A 20025-nucleotide genomic window follows, 5' to 3' on the forward strand; every position below is an offset into this window, starting at 1 on the left:
ACAACAAATGCTAAAGGCACTTCTCTAAGTGGGAAACACAAGAGAAGAAAAGGATCTACAAAAACAAACCCAAAACAATTAAGAAAATAGTAATAGGAACATACATATTGATAATCACCTCAAATGTGAATGGATTAAATGCTCCAACCAAAAGACACAGGCACGCTGAATGGATACCAAAAAAAAAACCCATATGTATGCTGTCTACAAGAGAGCCACTTCAGAACTAGGGACACATACAGAGTGAAAGCGAGGGGATGGAAAAAGATATTCCATGCAAATGGAAATCAAAAGAAAGCTGGAGTAGCAATTCTCCTATCAGACAAAATAGACTTTAAAGAATGTTACAAGAGACAAGGAAGGACACTACACAATGATCAAGGGATCAATCCAAGAAGAAGGTATAATGATTATAAATATATATGCACCCAACATAGGAGCACCTCAATACGTAAGGCAAATGCTAACATCTGTAAAAGAGGAAATCAACAGTAACACAATAATAGTGGGGGACGACTTTAACACCTCACTTACACCAATGGACAGATCATCCAAACAGAAAATTAATAAGGAAACACAAGCTTTAAGTGACACAACAGACCAGCTAGATTTGATATTTACAGGACATTCTATCTGAAAACAGCAGATTACACTTTCTTCTCAAGTGCACACAGAACATTCTCCAGGATAGATCACATCTTGGGTCACAAACCAAGCCTCGGTAAATTTAAGAAAATTGAAATCGTATCAAGCATCTTTTCTGACCACAATGCTATGAGATTAGAAATCAATTACAGGGGCAAAAACATAAAAAACACAAACACATGGAGGCTAAACAATAACATTACTAAATAACCAAGAGATCACTGAATATGATCATCTCAATAGATGCAGAAAAAGCTTTTGACAAAATCCTACACCCATTTATGATTGAAAACTCTCCAGAAAGTGGGCATAGAGGGAACCTTCCTCAACATAATAAAGGCCATATACGACAAACCCACAGCAAACATCATTCTCAATGGTGAAAAACTGAAAGCATTTCTTCTAAGATCAGGAACAAGACAAGGATGTCCACTCTCGCCACTATTATTCAACACAGTTTTGGAAGTCCTAGCCACGGCAATCAGAGAAGAAAAAGAAATGAAAGGAATACAAATTGGAAAAGAAGAAGTAAAACTGTCACTGTTTGCAGATGACATGATACTATACATAGAGAATCCTAAAGATGCTACCAGAAAACTATTAGAGCTAATCAATGAATCTGGTAAAGTTGCAGGATATAAAATTAATGCACAGAAATTTCTGGCATTCCTATACACTAATAATGAAAGATCAGAAAGAGAAATTAAGGAAACAATCCCATTCACCACTGCAACAAAAAGAATAAAATACCTAGGAATAAACCTACCTAAGGAGACAAAAGACCTGTACTCAGAAAACTATAAAACACTGATGAAAGAAATCAAAGATGACACAAACAGATGGAGAGATATACCATGTTCTTGGATTGGAAGAACCAATATTGTGAAAATGACTCCACTACCCAAAGCAATCTACAGATTCGATGCAATCCTTATCAAATTACCAATGGCATTTTTTACAGAACTAGAACCAAAAAAATCTTAAAATTTGTATGGAAACACAAAAGACCCCGAATAGCCAAAGGAATCTTGAGGGAAAAAAATGGAGCTGGAGGAATCAGGCTCCCTGACTTCAGACTCTACTACAAAACTACAGTAATCAAGATAACATGGTACTGGCACAAAAACAGAAATATAGACCAATGGAAAAGGATATAAAGCCCAGAGATAAACCCACACACCTACGGTCAACTAATCTATGACAAAGGAAGCAAGGATATACAATGGAGAAAAGACACTCTCTTCAATAAGTAGTGCTGGGAAAACTGGACAGCTCCATGTAAAAGAATGAAATTAGAACACTCCCTAACACCATACACAAAAATAAACTCAAAATGGATTAAAGACCTAAATGTAAGACGAGACACTATAAAACTCTCAGAGGAAAATATAGGAAGAACAGTCTTTGACATAAATCACAGCGAGATCTTTTTTGACCCACATCCTAGAGTAATGGAAATAGAAAGAAAAATAAACAAATGGGACCTAATGAAACTTAAAAGCTTTTGCACAGCAAAGGAACCTATAAACAAGACAAAAAGACGACCCTCAGAATGGGAGAAAATATTTGCAAACGAATCAATGGACAAAGAATTAATCTCCAAAACATATAAACAGTTTATGCAGCTCAATATTAAAAAAACAAACAACCCAATCAAAAAATGGGCAGAACACCTAAATAGACATTTCTCCAACAAAGACATACAGATGGCCAAGAGGCACATGAAAAGCTGCTCAACATCACTAATTATTAGAGAAATGCAAATCAAAACCACAGTGAGGTATCATCTCACACCGGTTAGAATGGGCATCATGAGAAAATCTACAAACAACAAATGCTGGAGAGGGTGTGGAGAAAAGGGAACCCTCTTGCACTGTTGGTGGGAATGGAAATTGATACAGCCACTATGGAAAACAGTATGGAGGTTCCTTAAAAAACTAAAAATAGAATACCATTATGACCCAGCAATCCCACTACTGGGCATATACCCAGAGAAAACCATAATTCAAAAAGACACATGCACCCCAATGTTCCTTGCAGCACTATTTACAATAGCCAAGTCATGGAAGCAACCTAAATGCGTATCAACATTCGAATGGATAAAGAAGATGTGGTACAGATATACAATGGAATATTACTCAGCCATAAAAAAGGAAGAAAATTGGATCCTTTGTAGAAATGTGGATGGATGTAGAGACTGTTATACAGAGTGAAGTAAGGCAGAAAGAGAAAAACAAATATTGTATATTAACACATATATGTGGAATCTAGAAGAATGGTACAGATGAACTGGTTTGCGAGGCAGAAATAGAGACACAGATGTAGAGAACAAATGATGTAGACAACAAAGGCGGAGGGGGGATGAACTGGGAGATTGGGATTGACATATATACACCAATATGTATAAAATAGATAATAAAAACCTGCTGTATAAAAAATAAATAAAATAAATTTTTCTTTAAAAGTTTATCAACCCCCAGCAACACACAACTGAAGCAGATTAGATTACTGCAGTGCATTCTATTAGCAGCCATTCCTGCAGAATGCAATTATCAGAGTTGTCAGGTCCTCGGACCACAACTAGCTGCTTTGTTTCAATCTGGAAAACTCAAGGCAGCAATTTTGATCTAAGACTGAGAGGGTCATGGGCTCAAAACCAAGGTGAGCTGAGGATAGGAAATGAATCAGATTCTCCATGCCAAAAAGAGGCTCAGGCCGAATGGAGATGCTCTAGAATTCCTAATCCCTGGGAGAAACAGTAGCCATAGAAGTCCTTTCCAGAAGGAAAAACAAGCTCTTGTATCTGAGGGCACCTTGAACACACACACACTTAGGAAACAGAAAAGCCACTTACCACTGGCCGGCTTTAAAAGAAAAGTCTTTATCAGCTACAAGCAGGAGGAGCCTCTTCACAGACGGGGACTCATCAGCTGCTCCACACACCTTAGCTGCTGACACGACCTGGAGCCAAAAGACCACAGAGGCTGAGGTTAGGTGCACACAACTCAGGAACAAACTGTGGCTTTCTGGTAGATAGGTTTTGGGGTTTTTTTTAAATCTACAAAGATGTGGGTTTTGAAAACTGCAAAACAAGGTAAAGCACACTTTGCTTTAGAATTCTGCCTACCACCGGGTGAACAAATTTTGATTATTTTGGGAGGATTTTATTCTGCATACAATACTCACCTCTGAAAGGGACTATTTAACAAGCGTGTTATTTGTGGAGTGTGCAGTGTGTGCCACGCATGAGGCTGGGTGCTCTGGGGAAGAGCCGGGGCACCAGAGCCCCATGCAGCCCTGCCTGGAGCCTGACTGCTCTTTTAGCACTATGCACGCAAATGAGACCCACTGTCAGCCACAAGCCTGTGTTTGTTCTGAGCCCGCCAGAAGCCCATGCCAAGCTGACTTCAGAAATTAAAAGCAAGCACTTAGAAACTTTTTTTTAAAGCAATTTTCACAGAGTAAATTGTGTGCCTGTTTAATCTAATAACAGACAACAAATTGGGTTTGTACTCCTTGTGCCTTTGTTTTCTTCATTTATTTTTTCTAATTCATTTTTTATTATATTTTACAAGATATAAACCGTTCACAACCTTCAAACAACAAAAACGACCCTTTGCTACAGATAATTGGAGAAACACTATTTTAAACGACGTACCTGATTTCTAGAAAATTCTAAAAAGGTCTGAGTCAGGTACTCTTGAGTTCAGTGACATCCATGCCTCCAACACCCCTCAAATTCCAAATGCCTCTACTTCCTACATTCCTTGTTTCTTCCGCCTGTGGGTTTCTCTTCCTCCTAAACCTGGGATTTCTTCACAACAGGGCTGAAAAGACAATATGACCCTTTCCTCCACCTGCTGCCCTTCAGCTCCACTTCTGGCAGCAAATCAAATCAGTAGCAGGTGACCAAACACAGTCCTTCTCCTTGACTGTGTTACCTTCACAGCTTCATTAGGGGGTGCCTTGGGAATCTGTCGAGGTCAGTGAGCCTCCCACCCTAATGCTAGCTCCCCTAGCCCCTTTCTTCCAATAGGACCAAGTCCAGTCAAACTATCAGCGGGAGACGATTCTTAAAAATCCACGGGAAAATTCTCCAGATATGATGGTCTCCCTCTCTACCTCAACAAACCTCTTAAAATGTTCTCCCTTTCTCTTGCTTCTGTAAAATCCCCTGCCTCTCTTTCTCTGTATTTTTGCCAGTCCTCTCTCTCCTCCTCTCCCTGAGAGCAAGTGGGGTGAATATCCCCTCTGGAGCCTCTGAGCCTGGCCCCACCCCCACCCTGCACGAAATGCTGCTTCACCAGCTCCCACCAGCCTTTCTTCCACGTTCAACCTGCTCCTCTAGACCCCCTGACTCATCAGACATGATGTCTAATGCTAACTGCTCATCCTCAACAATTCAGCAGCAAAAAGGAAGCAGCAGAGTACGGCTTTTAACAGCACAGGCTCTACAGCTAGACTGCTTGGTATTGAAGCCTGGTGCCACCACTTACCAGCTGTGTGACCCTGGGCACACGTGTGACCTTAGGCCACCTCAGCTGGGAGATGAGAATAACAGCACCTGTACCTCACAGAGTTGGTGGGAAGATTAAAGGAGACAACATATGCAAAGCTCACATAACGCTGCTGGCCCACAGTAAGTGCTCCTTAAGTGTCTGTTTTAATGTATCTTATTGCATTAGTTATAATGAATTTATCAGTATTTATTTGTTATTACAAGAAATCTCACACTTTATCCATTTACGATCGCACATGCCACCTCACCAGTGCCGCCATGCAGGGCCTCGCAGACCAAGCACCGCACACCCTGGGGAGCTGTTCTCATGGACAACAGTACAGACTATAAAGCATGGTGGTCTTGGTACCACAGCCTATTCATTGTTTTGCTAGAACAAACTTAAAAGCCATACTGTCTTTAAAAGCTATTCTGGAAATCTTGCCTTTAACACTGGCCTCTACCTATACTTCTTTATCTGACAGAACCTTCCCTGTTCCCTTGACGCCCTCTGCACCCATGGGAAACCTGGCTTCTGCTCTCCTGTGACGTCTCCCAAGCTCGGTGGATGTCTTGCCGAACAACCAAACTCAACATCCAGTCCCAGTTCTCAGCCTCCCTTCTGAGTGTCCCTGGTCTCTCTGAATTTGATGTTTCCCACTTCCTTTCCGCCCTGAAGCACCCTCCTTGCCTGGGACAGCTGACACTGGACTCTCCCGGCCCCCTCCTGCCTCTCTGACCTGGTCCTCCTGCCCCTTCTCCGCCCCTCCTCCCACTTCCTTACCAGGCGCTTCCTCTGATCTGCCTCCCTCCTGCACCCTCTTCACCTCCGGGCTGAGGCCCTCAAGCACTCCCAAAGCTACAACCCTCCACCCCAATTCACCGTTACTTCTCTGCCAATCACAGGCTCACATCTACACGCCCCTGTGAAAACAGCCAACGTCTGAGGAGCATTTATCTCAGGTGTATGCCAGGTGCTGAGCTAAATGTTTTATGTGCATTAATTCATTCAGCTAATATGAATAACCATATTCTATCCCGAGAGAGAGCATTGTTACCCTCCATTCTGCAGATGAGGAAATGGAAAGGTTCAGTAACTTGCTCCAGATCACTCAGAAATGGCCGTGTCGGGATTCACACCCAGGTCTGCTTGGCCCTTGACCACCTGAAAGTCCTGGTCCAATGGCAAACTCACTGATGTGCACAACTAAACCCAGCACATTCATTCCTTGCACAAACCCTTCTTGAACTTGGTGCCTGGCGCTGGAGGCGCAGAGGTGGAGAAGGCTGCTCCTGCCCTCAGAGGGCCCCACAAAAGCAGCCGCCTTTCACGACCAGGGTTTCAATTCTGGATCGACCTTGGAGTCAGTAAGTCAAACCCGTGATCGACTGGTACCTGCACACACAGTCTTGGTTCATTGCTAACACAGGCCGGTTCCACGAATTCAGCTCACGCCTCTTCCTCCCCTTGCTCACCCACCACCATCCTAAGCCAAGAACTCTGTTCTCACTTGAGTTTCTGCCTCAGCCTCCTTCTTATCTCTCTCAAAACAGCCAACAGGCGAATATTCCTAATGTTCTGACCTCACCGAGTTACTCACCAGCTCAAAACCCTCCAAGGGCTCCCTAACTCTCAACTACAAACAAAATGCTCAGAGGCCTTGGTAACTCATACCAGCCTGAGCTCCTCCTGGTTTACCAGCCAAACTAGACAACTTGCCAGTCCTTAAAGGCACCTGACACCTGCCTACCTCTCAAAGCCCTGCTGAGGTCTCTGGGCAGGCACCCGCCCTCAGTCCTGTCACCCTCCCACCCAGGCCCCCAGGCCCTGCTCAAACACCACCCCTCGCCCAGGCCCAGGTCCTCCCTCTCCTCTTCATCCTCTCAACTCTGCCAATAAAATTTTTTCCGCCTGTCGTATCATACTTAGCACATTTAATGTAAATATAAATACTCGTGAACAGATCTTTTCCACACACAGACCACAAGCCTCCTGAGGTCACGTACTGGATAGAATTTCCATCTAGATCACTTCCCTGCCTCAAGCATGGAGCCAAACACATAGTTAAGATTCAGTAAATATCTGCAGAATGAATGAAAACTCTAACTTAAAGTGACTTAAAATTGGTTTCCAAAACAAAGGTTAGTAGAAATTCAGGAGCTATTTGTTGTTCAAAAAAACAAAAAAAGAAAAAAAAGCAAGTGGGGGACCACTAAAGAAAATCTAAATTCATGTTCAAAACTGTGGAAAAGTCAGGGAAGGCAGGGATTTCTTCAGTAGAATAAGAATCTTCCTTTGTTTGCCACACACTCTATTTTAAATACCTTATTACAAAGACAAAGTAACAACCATCAGCAGAGGACTCTCCATGACATTATTACTCTCATTTTTTTTAGGTTTACAAAAAAGAAACATTTGTTTTTGTAAACAGTCATTATTTTCTTTCAATATAATAATCTGCAAAAACACAGCCAAGAGCTAGATTATTTCATTTGTAACAGTTTAATGGGCAGCTGTCAGATTCATTAAAAACTAGATATGTATAAGCTTTAAACACATCCCAGAGTCACCTGGTCACAGGGAAATGACATGCATAATCACAGGGGAGGTGGGGAAAGGCAAAGAGAATTTCAGCTGAAACATGAGCATGCTTGACCAGCAAATGCTAGACTACATAAAATGAATTCAACAATCATCTGCCAATGTCCAAATAAAAAATTCAATGAAGAAGGGAAAGAAGCTATACTTCCCATTGAAGAAGTCCTATTTTCATCTGGATAGCCCCCATGACCAAAAATGATCCCAGATGCTTTATGCCTACTGGTATTAATACAAAAAGCAACATACCTGTTGCTATTAGTCCAAATAATCTGAGCAAAACTGCTGTAACTGGTCACACAAAATACCTTTGCACAATTCATGATTTTTAAAGACATGCCTCCCTCCTAACACCTTATTTTCTTAATATAAATACTGTTCACTATACAAAGATTTCTAGCAATGGGGATTAAAAACATTAGCAAAATCTTTTTGAAGGCCGTGTCTTTTATTTTATTCTGAAGCTATTTCATATAATTAAGCCATGATTGTGGCTCTGGTTATATGCCATTCTTTCTCTACTCTTAGTGAATAAGCAAAACATGATGGAGAAACTGTATGTTTTAACATTTGTACTTGTTCTCATACTTAATGGATCAAAAGATTTCGCAATTGAAACCTCAGCTAGCCACGTCCTAAGTTAAAACACATGGCAGGAAATGAAGTTTTCCATAAAATAACATCTAGACTCTTCTACTGTTCAGTAAAATAACAATACATCTGCCAACTTTTACTAGCACACTTTTTTAATGCTTTGTCAGAGTCAGCATCTAAAAGGAAATGTCATCATACTGACTGAAAGGGTTTTATGGACAATATTTTGATGTTACTGCTGCTACAAAAGTCTCTGTTCAGGAAATGGGCCTTTCTCTGGGAAACCTGGCCGCCTTCCCCTGTTCACTCCCATTCATTCATTTTCTGGCTTAAAAATTTAGACAAAGTCAGGAGTAGAGACGACCTGAAACAAAAACACAGGTGGGGCACAGAGCATTTCAGAGGTGAAGGAAAATTTAGTCATCATCCAGAATAGTGTGTCATCTTACACATAAGGACACCAAGGCCCAGAGACATGATTTTAACTGTGGCTGAACACCAATCTGATGAGTAGGAATCTGATTAAAAGAAAATGGTTTTACTGAAGTAAATTACTGACAAGGAAAGACCACACAATTCTGTCAACTGTATAACCTCTTCAGCGGTGTGTGCCGTCAACACCACGGCCTGCTGGGACAATGCGCTCTCCCTGCTCCTCCCAAAGACTCACCCGTCCACCTGGGCTGAGTCTGCTCTCTGCCCCCTCAAGCCTTCACTCTCTCATGCATCACTCCCCGCTCCCCTGTCTCCATGACAACACATGCAAGCGTTCGGGTCTGCCGCCTCACATAAGGACACCGGCAGCAAACGCCTACACACAGCGCTCACCATGGGCTAGCCACTCCACGTACAGCATTCATTCCATCATCACAACAACCCGAAGAGGTGGGTATTGCTATCATCCCCATTTTATATGTGAGAAAACTGAGGTCCCAGAGCTAGTAAGTGGCAAAGCCGAGATTTGAATCCAGGCACTTGACCACTGTGCTTTGCTGCTTCTCAAAATACAATAATTAAAACAAGCCTCTCCCTTAATCCAGCTGTTACCCCATCTCTCTGCTACCATCCACATAAAAAATTTCAGAGGGGTATATGGTCCTGGCTCCACTTCCCTATTTCCCACCCTCTCCCCAACACATCCATCAGGCATTCACGCTCAGCGACGCACTGACACTGAAGCCAGCCACTCCGGTGGCCCGCTATCCACTCTGCTATATCCAGTGACGGCCTCTCAGCAGACTTCCACGTGGTTGGCTGCTCCCTCCCGGAAACACTTTTCCTCCTGGCTTCACCAACACCTGCTGATCGCCCACCTGCCTGCTCAGCCCCTGCTTCCCCATCTCCTCCGCTGGCCCTTCCTCTCCTGCTTGACCTCTAGATGTTGACATGCCCCAGACTGAGTGCCGGGTCCTCTTCCTCTCCTCTCTGTGTGGCTTAAACTTTTCATCTCCAGCAGTGAACTCCAGTCTCCTATACCCAACTGCTGACTTCAATTTCCATTTCAAACAAAACATCCAACATAGAACTCTTTTATCTCTCAAAGTTTCTTCGTTTTTATTATGGAAAACGTCAAACATACACAAAACTAGTAAAAATAGTATAATGAATCTCCATGTAGCCATGACCCACATTCAACAGTTGATGTGAGGTGACAAAGCTCATGGCTGATCTTGTCTCATCTGTAACTCCATCTACCTCCCACCCCAGATTATCCCCAAACTGAGCTCTTTATCCCCCTCCTCCAAACTTGTTCTTCTCTATTTTAGTAAATATGTGCCACCACCATCATCTACCCGGATGATTCAAATCCCAAACTAGAAGTCTCTTGGTCTCCTGTCCTCTCACTAGCTGTACGCCCCCCTCCCCACCTATGAATCCCATCAGCCCCACCCACAACCCCACCAGGCTACCCTAAGCCACCGTCATCTCTCCCCGGACTATGTCAGTAGCCTCCAACTTGGTGTCAAAGTACCGCAGAAGCCCAGAGCTCTACCGAGCCAACAGATGACCCACTTACAATGTAAACCACACGTCATTTCCCTGCTTTAAACCTTCTGTCGCCCTGAGAATAAAACCCCAACTCCTTGTCCAAGGCCACAGCAGTTTCTATGACCTGGGCCCTGCCCACCTCTCATCTATCACCTTCTCTGAACACGCGGAGCTTGTTCCTGCCTCAAAGTCTCCACACTCTCCAGTGCCCCTGCCAGGAATGCTGTGCACTAGGCTGGCTGGCTTTTCTCCTTATTCGAGTCTCAGCCCAAACGTTACAAACCAATAGGAAATAACCCTCCCACCCCCCCATGACCCCATTACCCTGTTTTATTTCCTTCATAGTGCTTATCACATCTGACATTTTCTGGTTTACCTGCCCCACATACCTCAGGGGCTTTACCTGCCTCATGCACTGCTGTATTCCCCACACCTGGAACGGGGCTAGGTTACAGCAGGCACTCAATGCATGTCTGGTTCATTTGATTGGATCCCCTAAGGGAAAAATGGAAAAAAGCCACCTCTTAGATTACTTAATTTGTTGAAAAAAAGTGTGTCCGTGAAAAGCAATGACACTATACATTTTAGACACTAACAAGTTAAGTTCTGGGTCTAGTTAAGAAGTAGCAGGTGAGGCAAGTTCTCATTTTCACAGGCCTCATCTGCATATCATCGCTGTCCCTACCTTACAAAGGGACTCATCCAAGGCAGTACAGGTAATCAGCCACAGAAGAGGTGTCGAGTGAAAAAAAATACACAACCTAAAAGTTGAGAATTATACTTTATTCCGTGGACTTACTGCAGACTTAAGTCTAGGATACAGCCTCTCAGATAGCTCTGAGATACTGTTCCAAAGAGCTAAGGGGGGAGCCAGGATATATAGGAGTTTCTGCAAAAAAGAAAAAAAACCCTGTAATCGACCATCAAAAGATTACTGCTAATTAAAGAAAAACCAGACATCTCAAGTTAATGAATTTAGTGCTTCTCTATGTATGGGAAGATGCAAGAGTCTGAGCTTACTGAAATCATCCCTTTGATATGCACCTTGGCTATCTAGGGCCAGTATCCTGCTTTTCTCCATCCTGAATCCCCTCAGTGTGCACCATGGGGGATGGTGGCTACAGTGGCTGATGGCTTGATGGCCCCAAATGGGCAGGCGACATTCTTTGTCCACAGTGGGAGTAACACTTGTTTATTCTACTCAATGAAACAGGTACTGAGTGCCTATGTCATGTCAGCACTATGCCAGGTTCTGTGGCTACAGTGGCTTCCCTCTTCGAAGGCCTCCACTCACAGCAGGGTGCTGGGTACCTGAGGAGCTGGAGGCCAGCTGCCAGGGCCATCAGACTGCACCCCCCTGGGAGATTCTCCAAGAGACTGGGGCCCAGAACCCCCCTCAAGCCCCCAGCTGCCTCTAGGTGGCAGGTGCCTGAGGTCTCCCCACCACTCTCTGCTCTGTCAGAGCTGACAGTGCCGTGAATGCCAAGTACCATTCATCTCAATCTGGATAATCTCTAAAAGGTTCTCTGACCATCAGTCGAAGCAAATTAGCTGTCCAACTGCTGGGAAACACTCCATATTAAGAAGATGCCCCCCCACCTCCCAACTTGAAGAAGGCCGCTCCAGCACACAATCTTCCCCAAAGGTACAGGTGATGACTAGCCGAGAAGTGTAAGAGGTAAACTCAGAACACCATCCAGCTCTCCAACTAAGCAGCCTATTCCACTCAAATCCAAGCCTCGGCAAAACCCAAAGTCAAGCAGATTCTCAGCACTCAGTAACCAGCAACGGGACTCACAGGATCCCCAAGTGTCTCTGACCCAGGAGCCCAGTCATTTGGTTTTATTGTGTCAGCAGTAACTCCCTGTCTGTTATGCCCAGTAACACTAAGTGAAGTTTTGATCTAGAACAGAGATAAGGCTGTGTGAAATTTACCTCCCATTTTGTTGCTCAACTGAACTTTGTCTAAATCCAGTGTCACGATCCTCTGCTACATTAGAAAGAAAGACCAATTGATAGCAAAGATCTGAGTTCAAGGGCTGAGTTCTCCATTTACTTGAACAAGTCCTTTAAACTTAGGCCAACAATGTAATTTATCACCCAAAACAGGGCCCTTGTGAGAGTGAAAGGGGGTGCTACTGACAATTATACCAGAGGAAGAGTTATAAGCCAGGACTACCCCAGCAAACAGAAAGCAGGGTCATCCTATCTAAATCTCTAAACCTTACTTTCCTCATCTGTGAAATGGGGATAAGCACCAGGGTGGCTGTGAGAATCAAGTAACAACTTATTGTCTAATTGAGGGCTTTGTAAACAACAGGCAACAATACACATAAGGCATTTGTAGGATAAGGCATAGGCTTCTAAAAGAAGTACACTAGTACAATTTAAAAAGTTATTAATCCCAAGGAGGAACATATGTAGACACACAGTAATCAAATTGACAAAAATTAAAGACAAAGAGAAAATATTAAAAGCAATAAGGGAAAAGCAACAAATAACATACAAGGGAATCCCCATAAGACTATCAGCTGATTTTTCAGCAGAAGTGCCACAGGCCAGAAGGGAGTGACGTAATATATTTAAAGTGATGAAAGGGAAAAACCTACAACCAAGAATACGCTACCCAGCAAGGCTCTCATCAGATCTGACGGAGAAATCAAAAGTTTACAAACAAGCAAAAGCTAAAAGAATTCAGTACCACCAAACCAGCTTTATAACAAATACTGCAGGAATTTCTCTAAGTGGAAAAGAAAAGGCCACAACTAGCAACAAAAAAATTATGAAAGGGGAAAGCTCACCGGTAAAGGCAAACATATAGTAAAAGTAGGAAATCATCCACACACAAATATGGTATCAAAACCAGTAATCATGAGGAGGAGAGTACAAGGGCAGGATATTTGAAATGCATTTGAAATTAAGAGACCGGCAATTTAGAACAATCATGTATATATACAGACTGCTATATCAAAACCTCATGGTAACCACAAATGAAAAATCTGTAATAGATATATACATGAAAAAGAAAAAGGAATCCAAAAACAACACGAAAGATAATCAATCACACGAGAAGAGAACAAAAGAGGAAAGGAAGAAAAAAGACCTAATAAAACAAATCCAAAATTAATAAAATGGCAATAAGAACATACATATGGATAATCACCTTAAATGTAAACAGATTAAATGCTCCAACCAAAAGATACAGACTGGCTGAATGGATACTGAAACAAGGCCCATATATATGCTGTCTATAAGAGACCCACTTCAGATCTAGAGACACATACAGACTGAAAGTGAGGGGATGGAGAAAGGTATTCCATGCGAATGGAAATCAAAAGACAGCTGGAGTAGCAATACTCATATCAGACAAAATAGACTTTTAAATAAAGACTGTTACAAGAGACAAAGAAATACACTACATAATGATCAAGGGATCAATCCAAGAAGAAGATATAACAATTGTAAATATATATGCACCCAACACACAAGCACCTCAATATAGAAGGCAAATGTTAACAGAAATAAAAGAAACTGACAGTCACATAATAATAGTGGGGGACTTTAACACCCCACTTACATCAATGGACAGATCAACCAGACAGAAAATCAATAAGGGAACACAGGCCTTAAATGACACATTAGACCAGACAGACTTAATTGATATTTACAGAGCATTCCATCTGAAAGCAGCAGAATACATGTTCTTTTCAAGTGCATATGGAACATTCTCCAGGACAGATCACATGCTGGGCCACAAAGCAAGCCTCAGTAAATTTAAGAAAACTGAAATCATGTCAAGTATCTTTTCCAACCACACTATGAGATTAGAAATCAACAAGAAAAAACTGCAAAAAACACAAACATGTGGAGGCTAAACAATATGCTACTAATCAACCAACAGATCACTGAAGAAATCAAAGAGGAAATAAAAAAATACCTAAACACAAATGAAAACAAAAACACGATGATCCAAAACCTGTGGGACATAGCAAAAGCCGTTCTGAAAGGGAAGTTTATAGCAATACAAGCTTCCCTCAGGAAACAAGAAAAGTCTCAAACAACCTAACCTTACACCTAAAGCAACTAACTAGAGAAAGAAGAACAAAACACCAAGAAGGAAAGAAATCATAAAGAGCAGAGCAGAAATAAATGAAATAGAGACTAAGAAAACAGAAAGGATCAATGAAATTAAAAGCTGCTTCTTTGAAAAGATAAACAAATGATAAACCTTTAGCAAGACACATCAAGAAAACAGGGAGAGGGCCCAAATCAAAATTTGAAACAAAAAAGGAGAATTTACAAGACACCACAGAGATACAAAGGATCACATGAGACTACTACAAGCAACTACATGCCAATAAAATGGACAACCTAGAAGAAATGGACAAATTCTTAGAAAGGTACAATCTCCCAAGACTGAACCAGAAAAAAATAGAAAATATGAACAGATCAATTACAAGTACTGAAATTGAATCTATGATTTAAAAACTCCAGAACACAGAAGTCCAGGACCAGATGGCTTCACAGGCGAATTCTATCAAACATTTAGAGAAGAGGTCCAAGAGGGAGGGGATATATGTATACATATATCTGATTCACTTCACTGTACAGCAGAAACTAACACAACATTGTAAAGCAATTATATGCCAATAAAAAAATTAAATTAAATTAAATTAAATTAAAATAGGGAAGAGTTAACACCTATCCTTCTGAAACTATTCCAAAAAACTGCAGAGGAAGAAACACTTCCAAACTCATTCTATGAAGCCACCATCACTCTGCTACCAAAACCAGACAAAGATACCACAAAAAAAGAAAATTACAGGTCAATATCACTTATGAATAGAGATGCAGAAATCCTCAACAAAATACTAGCAAACCAAATCCAACAATATATTAAAAGGATCATACACCATGACCAAGTGGGATTTATCCCAGGGATGCAAGGATTCTTCAATATAGGCACATCAATCAGTGTGATACACCATATTAACAAACTGAAGAATAAAATCCATATGATCATCTCATTAGATGCAGAAAAAGCTTTTGATAAAATTCAACATCCATTTATGATAAAAAAAACTCTCCAGAAAGTGGGCACAGAGGGAATCTACCTCAACATAATAAAGGCCATATATGACAAACCCACAGCAAACATACTCAACAGTGAAAAACTAAAAGCATTTCCTCTAAGATCAGGAACAAGACAAGGATGTCCACTCTTGCCACTTTTATTCAACATAGTTTTGTAAGTCCTAGCCACAGCATCACAGTCAAATGTCATTCAGTTCAGAGCTCAGTTTCCTTCATCAGCAGGACTCCAGACAGCTTACAGTTACAGCCCCAAGTAAGAGATATTAACATCATAATATGGTCATTCAGTAAATTCTCCAGAGGGAACCCCAGGCCTAGTCAGGAAAGGACACTTCCGGGCGGGTGAGTGCTCCATTCTGGACCCACTCCAGGAAGCAGCAGGGTCCTTTGGTCTAGGAATCAGAGACCTGGAGCTTCCCTCTGGCCCCAGGCTCTGCTGCCTCTGCTGTAACATGGAGATGCCAAGCTATCCTTAGGCTGCCTCACAGGCTGGAACTGAAGGGCAAATGACGCATGGGGAGTTCTGTGCAGTATGCTAGCCGTACAAAGGGAAGGCAGGGTCTGCAGACAAGAGAGGAGAAAGTGGTCTGGCCTGACCAGAGGTGCTGGTAGTTTCCACAAGTCCAAGCTGAGCACCTGTTCCATGGCTAGGAGCTGCACTCTGGAGGGATGCAGGTGAGCCCCTGATGACCTTACACCACTAAGGTCGTGGTTCCAGACACCACCTGGCTTATCCAGCTCCCCCCACCCCAGCACCCCACTCTCATTCTGTGTGGTAGAGAAGCAGAAATGAGAAACAGAGAAGGAGGGGAGGTGCAACTGGAAAATCTCCTGCCTAGCTGATACCATGGCTGGAATTACCCTGTAATTCTCTAACTTCCAGACATTATAACTCTCAACTGTTCAATCACATTACTGGAGTTTCCATAAACTTTCTGTGCAGTTTTCTTAAACTTGGCTCAAAATAACCCCTCAGAAGTCTCAGAAATTCTGTCCTGTAAAATTTGAATTCAGGGATTGGCAAATTACAATCGACCCACAGGCCAAATCTGAGTGTTCTGGTGAATGCCTCTTATTGGAACGCAGCGACAACAATCTGTTTACATGTTGCCTAGGGCTATCTTCACACTACAAAGGCAGAGTTTTGTAGTTGTAACTGAGACAGGGTGGCCCTGGAAGCCTAAATTACTCACTATCTGGCTCCTTATGAAAAGTTTGCCAAACCCAACTCGTAATTCTACCTGCCTCAAAATACAACAGAAGAGAGTACAGTCCAAACCTGTTAAATTAAATAAACTGCTTTTTCTTCAAAGCTGGCAAGGTTTCACTTAAAAAAAAAAAATCTAACAAATCTCACTTTTACAGAGTCAGCATTTTTGCATGTTGAACAAACCAAAAAAAAGCATTTTCAGATTTATCATCAGCGGGAAAAGCATATTTTCCCACACAGCCATAAATCTATCATGCTGAACTACTTTACATAAACTCCTCAAAAACACATTGGCTTAAAGCTGAATCCACAAACACACCACTCTTGGCCCCAAAGCAATTTTCTGAAAGTAGAATAAGCTTGAGGGTGGCGCCTAAATAATACTCTTCTACATTAAAGTATATTCTATTATTAACACTAAAAATTAAACTACTGCGACAATGCAATTTCTGACCATGTTTATAGAAGTGTATAATCCTTCCTTATATGAAATAGGTTTTTAACTGTTAGTTTAAATACACTTACAAAACTAAGCTAAGTATTTCCAAATACGTGAAGAATCATTCAAAAGCAAAATCAAATATCCAACTGACACTTTTAAAAGAAAATGGGGTTACTCACGGAGATAAAGGGTGAGGATCCTTTATTTCCCAGCCCTCGACACCCCTTCGGGTTAGTGGATTAGCCCGTCTATGGTCTGAATATGGAGGAAAATATCTGCACATAGGAAGGGGTAACGAGAGCTCGTCCACCTTCCTTTCTCAGATGTTAGTGCTTTCTCCCTTTTGAGAAAATAGGAAGTTGTTCTGAAGTAGGGATAAGAACAAGGACTTTGAGACATGGTGACAAAAAAAAAAAAAAAAAAAAAAGAAAGAAAAAGCAAGCTACTCATAAAAGGTAGGCTCTAAAAGAAGTTCTATCCCTAAAATATAACCTTAAACCTTAAACCTTATGCCTGTGAGGATAGTTCCCTCCATTGCTGCTACACTCCCTTCATCAAAAACAAATCCATCAGGACTTCCCTGGTGGTGCAGTGGTTAAGAATCTGCCTGCCAATTCAGGGACATGGGTTCGATCCCTGGTCCGGGAAGATCCCACATGCCACGGAGCAACTAAGCCCGTGCGCCACAACTACTGAGCCCGCGCTCTAGAGCCCGCGAGCCACAACTACTGAGCCCACGTGCCACAACTACTAAAGCCCACGTGCCTAGAGCCTGTGCTCCGCAACAAGAGAAGCCACCGCAATGAGAAGCCTGCGCACCGCAACGAAGTGTAGCCCCCGCTCACCACAACTAGAGAAAGCCCGCGCGCTGCAACAAAGACCCAACACAGCCAAAAATGAATGAATAAATAAATAAATAAATTTATTATTTTTTTAAATCCATCCATTCCAAGTTTAAAGGGAACAATTTGAGTATTTTGCTGTCATCTTTTCAAATCAGTTGTCATATACCCTGTTCAGAAAAGTCCTGAAGAGAAAAATAACAAACTTGCCCTGACTGTCTTCACAGGGATCAAGCTCATGTAATGCCCTCTCAGTAAGCCAGTCCTAACTGCGTGCAAACTGCCAGTGAGGAGAACCTGCCCTGGCCCAAGATACAAACCTCCCGGCGAACGACATCTGCAGTTCTCTCCAAGTGATCAGTTTTCCTTTTGGATTTCATTATGCTTTAATAGAAAGTAAAATTAGGTTATTAAGTATTATCCTCCTGAAAATTAATTACACTAGTAATTATCCTGACTATCCAATACCTGTCATACCTGTAGCTGGAAAGCAACAGCATGACCATCCACAATACAATATAACATCATGGATCCCAGAAAGTGGCCCATGAAAATCTGCACATCTAACTAAAGCTTAACGATCCACTGATAGCATGAATATGTAAGCAAGATGTTACGATATGCCTCCCATGATCATCAGCAGGTCAGGTCTTTTTGAAAATCAACCTCAAATGACACTGAAGGTGACAACTCACCTGCTTAGAGTAAGGTGGCGCAAAGCGCTGGGTGTCAGTCTACTCGAAGCAGCCTGAGCGCAGATGGCCCCCACAAAGCCTCGCAGCAACGCAGGAATCACAAGAGCCATGGTGCTTCCTGGGAAACAACAAACTGAAAGTTAAAATATTTTAAGGAAAAGTAGGGAAATATCAGACTATCTTACGGACCAGTGAAGAAGAGTTTGGATTTTTGTTGCTGACATTATGAGCTGATCTAACAGCAAAACTAACTTCACCTTGACAAAATTTCTGCTACTACATACAACTGATTCAACTGATCTCCACAGCACATACGTATGTAATTATTGGTGTTCAAATATTCGTGTTCTCTATTAGTTTCCAAAATCTCTGACCAAACTCATGGGACTAATCTTCTGCTATTACAGAAGAGGACAGTAGATTTCATAACTGCCTAATAATTATATTCTGCCCAGAGCACTGCATAAGTCTTTAATATTTCTTGTTAGATAAAGTGAAAGGGGCAGACAAATTTTCTGAGGTTCACGGCAATGAGAATAAACAAACTCCAACTACATGCAGTCACATAGGTGAGTATCACAAACATCACAGTAAATGAAAAGAATGAAAGAAGCCAGACTCAAAGAAGTCAGCCACACAGAGTACAAAAACAGAAAAAACGAATCTACGCAGTTAGAAATCAAGTTAGTATTTACTCCTGGTGAGGTGCCAATGACAATGTCTTTTCTTAATATGAATGCTGATTGCATGGGTATTTTCATTTTGAAAAAAATTCATCAAATCACAGAGAAGTTTTGGGGCAGTAAAAATACTCTGCATGGTACCATAATGACAAGAGTCATTATAAACATATGTCCAAATCCACAGAACATACAACACCAAGAGTGAGCCGTGGTGTTAGACTTGGGGTGATTATGATGTATCAGTGCAGGTTCATCACTTATAACAACTGTCCCACTCTGGTGGTGGATGTGGATGCTGGGGGACGCGATGCACGTGTGGGAGCAGGGGGTGTAGGGGGAATCCCTCTACTAGCCCTCAGTTTTGCTGGGAACCTAAAACTGCTCTAAAAAAAAAATTAAGTCTTAAAAATTCAATGAAGCAGTCCTCTTAGGATTTATGTACTTCTGTTTATATGTTACACTTCAATAACAAGTTAAAAAAAAAAAAAAGCCAGAAAGATTCTCCAACATTTCAAATTCTAAAAACTACTGGCCTATCAGGGAAAGCACTGACTGGAAGTCAAATGATACATTTTTTTTTTTGCTTCCTATCACTCTGTTTTCCTCTGCCAATTTTTAAATATTTCTTTGCCTAAGATGGCCACTTTTAACACGTTACATTGCCATATATATCTGTTCTTTCCTATCTCAGCTGGCTTGAGAATAAATGAAAATGTATGTGAACACTCTATTTC

The 20025-nt window shown here is 41.8% G+C and overlaps 1 protein-coding gene across 1 annotated transcript in view; it reads right to left on the reverse strand.

The window, feature by feature from the left end:
* OXNAD1 (oxidoreductase NAD binding domain containing 1) overlaps window positions 1–18718 on the reverse strand; it is a gene marked incomplete at its 5' end in the record, with an annotated part of 43541 nt that extends 24823 nt beyond the window's left edge. The window contains 3 exons of the mRNA XM_079704940.1: window positions 3500–3606; window positions 18234–18297; window positions 18609–18718. Of these exons, the coding sequence (XP_079561066.1) occupies window positions 3500–3606; window positions 18234–18297; window positions 18609–18718 (281 nt within the window). The remainder of the gene's footprint in view (window positions 1–3499; window positions 3607–18233; window positions 18298–18608) is intronic.
* Between the last annotated feature and the right edge of the window lie 1307 nt (window positions 18719–20025).

The sequence above is a fragment of the Hyperoodon ampullatus genome, assembly GCF_949752795.1.
Source record: "Hyperoodon ampullatus genome assembly, chromosome: 5".
Taxonomy (NCBI): Eukaryota; Metazoa; Chordata; class Mammalia; order Artiodactyla; family Ziphiidae; genus Hyperoodon; species Hyperoodon ampullatus.